This window comes from Pterocles gutturalis, unplaced genomic scaffold, assembly GCF_000699245.1.
Source record: "Pterocles gutturalis isolate BGI_N339 unplaced genomic scaffold, ASM69924v1 scaffold39227, whole genome shotgun sequence".
NCBI classification, from domain to species: domain Eukaryota; kingdom Metazoa; phylum Chordata; class Aves; order Pterocliformes; family Pteroclidae; genus Pterocles; species Pterocles gutturalis.
Window position 1 is genome coordinate 1 of NW_010109112.1, and position 292 is coordinate 292.

At 61.6% G+C, this 292-nt stretch overlaps 1 protein-coding gene across 1 annotated transcript in view; it reads left to right on the forward strand.

The window, feature by feature from the left end:
• Positions 1–6: 6 nt before the first annotated feature.
• EGR3 (early growth response 3) overlaps positions 7–292 on the forward strand; it is a gene marked incomplete at both ends in the record, with an annotated part of 584 nt that continues 298 nt past the window's right edge. Inside the window, 1 exon segment of the mRNA XM_010072876.1 lies at positions 7–291. Coding sequence (XP_010071178.1) covers positions 7–291 — 285 coding nt within the window.

The following is a 292-nucleotide window of genomic DNA, read 5'->3' on the forward strand; positions in this document are numbered from 1 at the left end:
AATGAAAAAGCCGGTCAGGAATTGTCCTCGTATTCGGGGACATTTCAACCCACCCCGGGGAACAAGACTGTCACCTACTTGGGGAAATTCGCTTTCGATTCGCCCTCCAACTGGTGCCAGGATAATATCATCAGCCTGATGAGCGCCGGCATCCTGGGGGTGCCGCCACCGCCGCCGTCCTCGGGAGCGCTCACCAGCACACAGAGCTCAGCGGGCAGCATGGGGCCGCCGCAGGGCGACGTGGACCAGATGTACCCCGCGCTGCCGCCCTACTCCTCCTGCAGTGACCTTT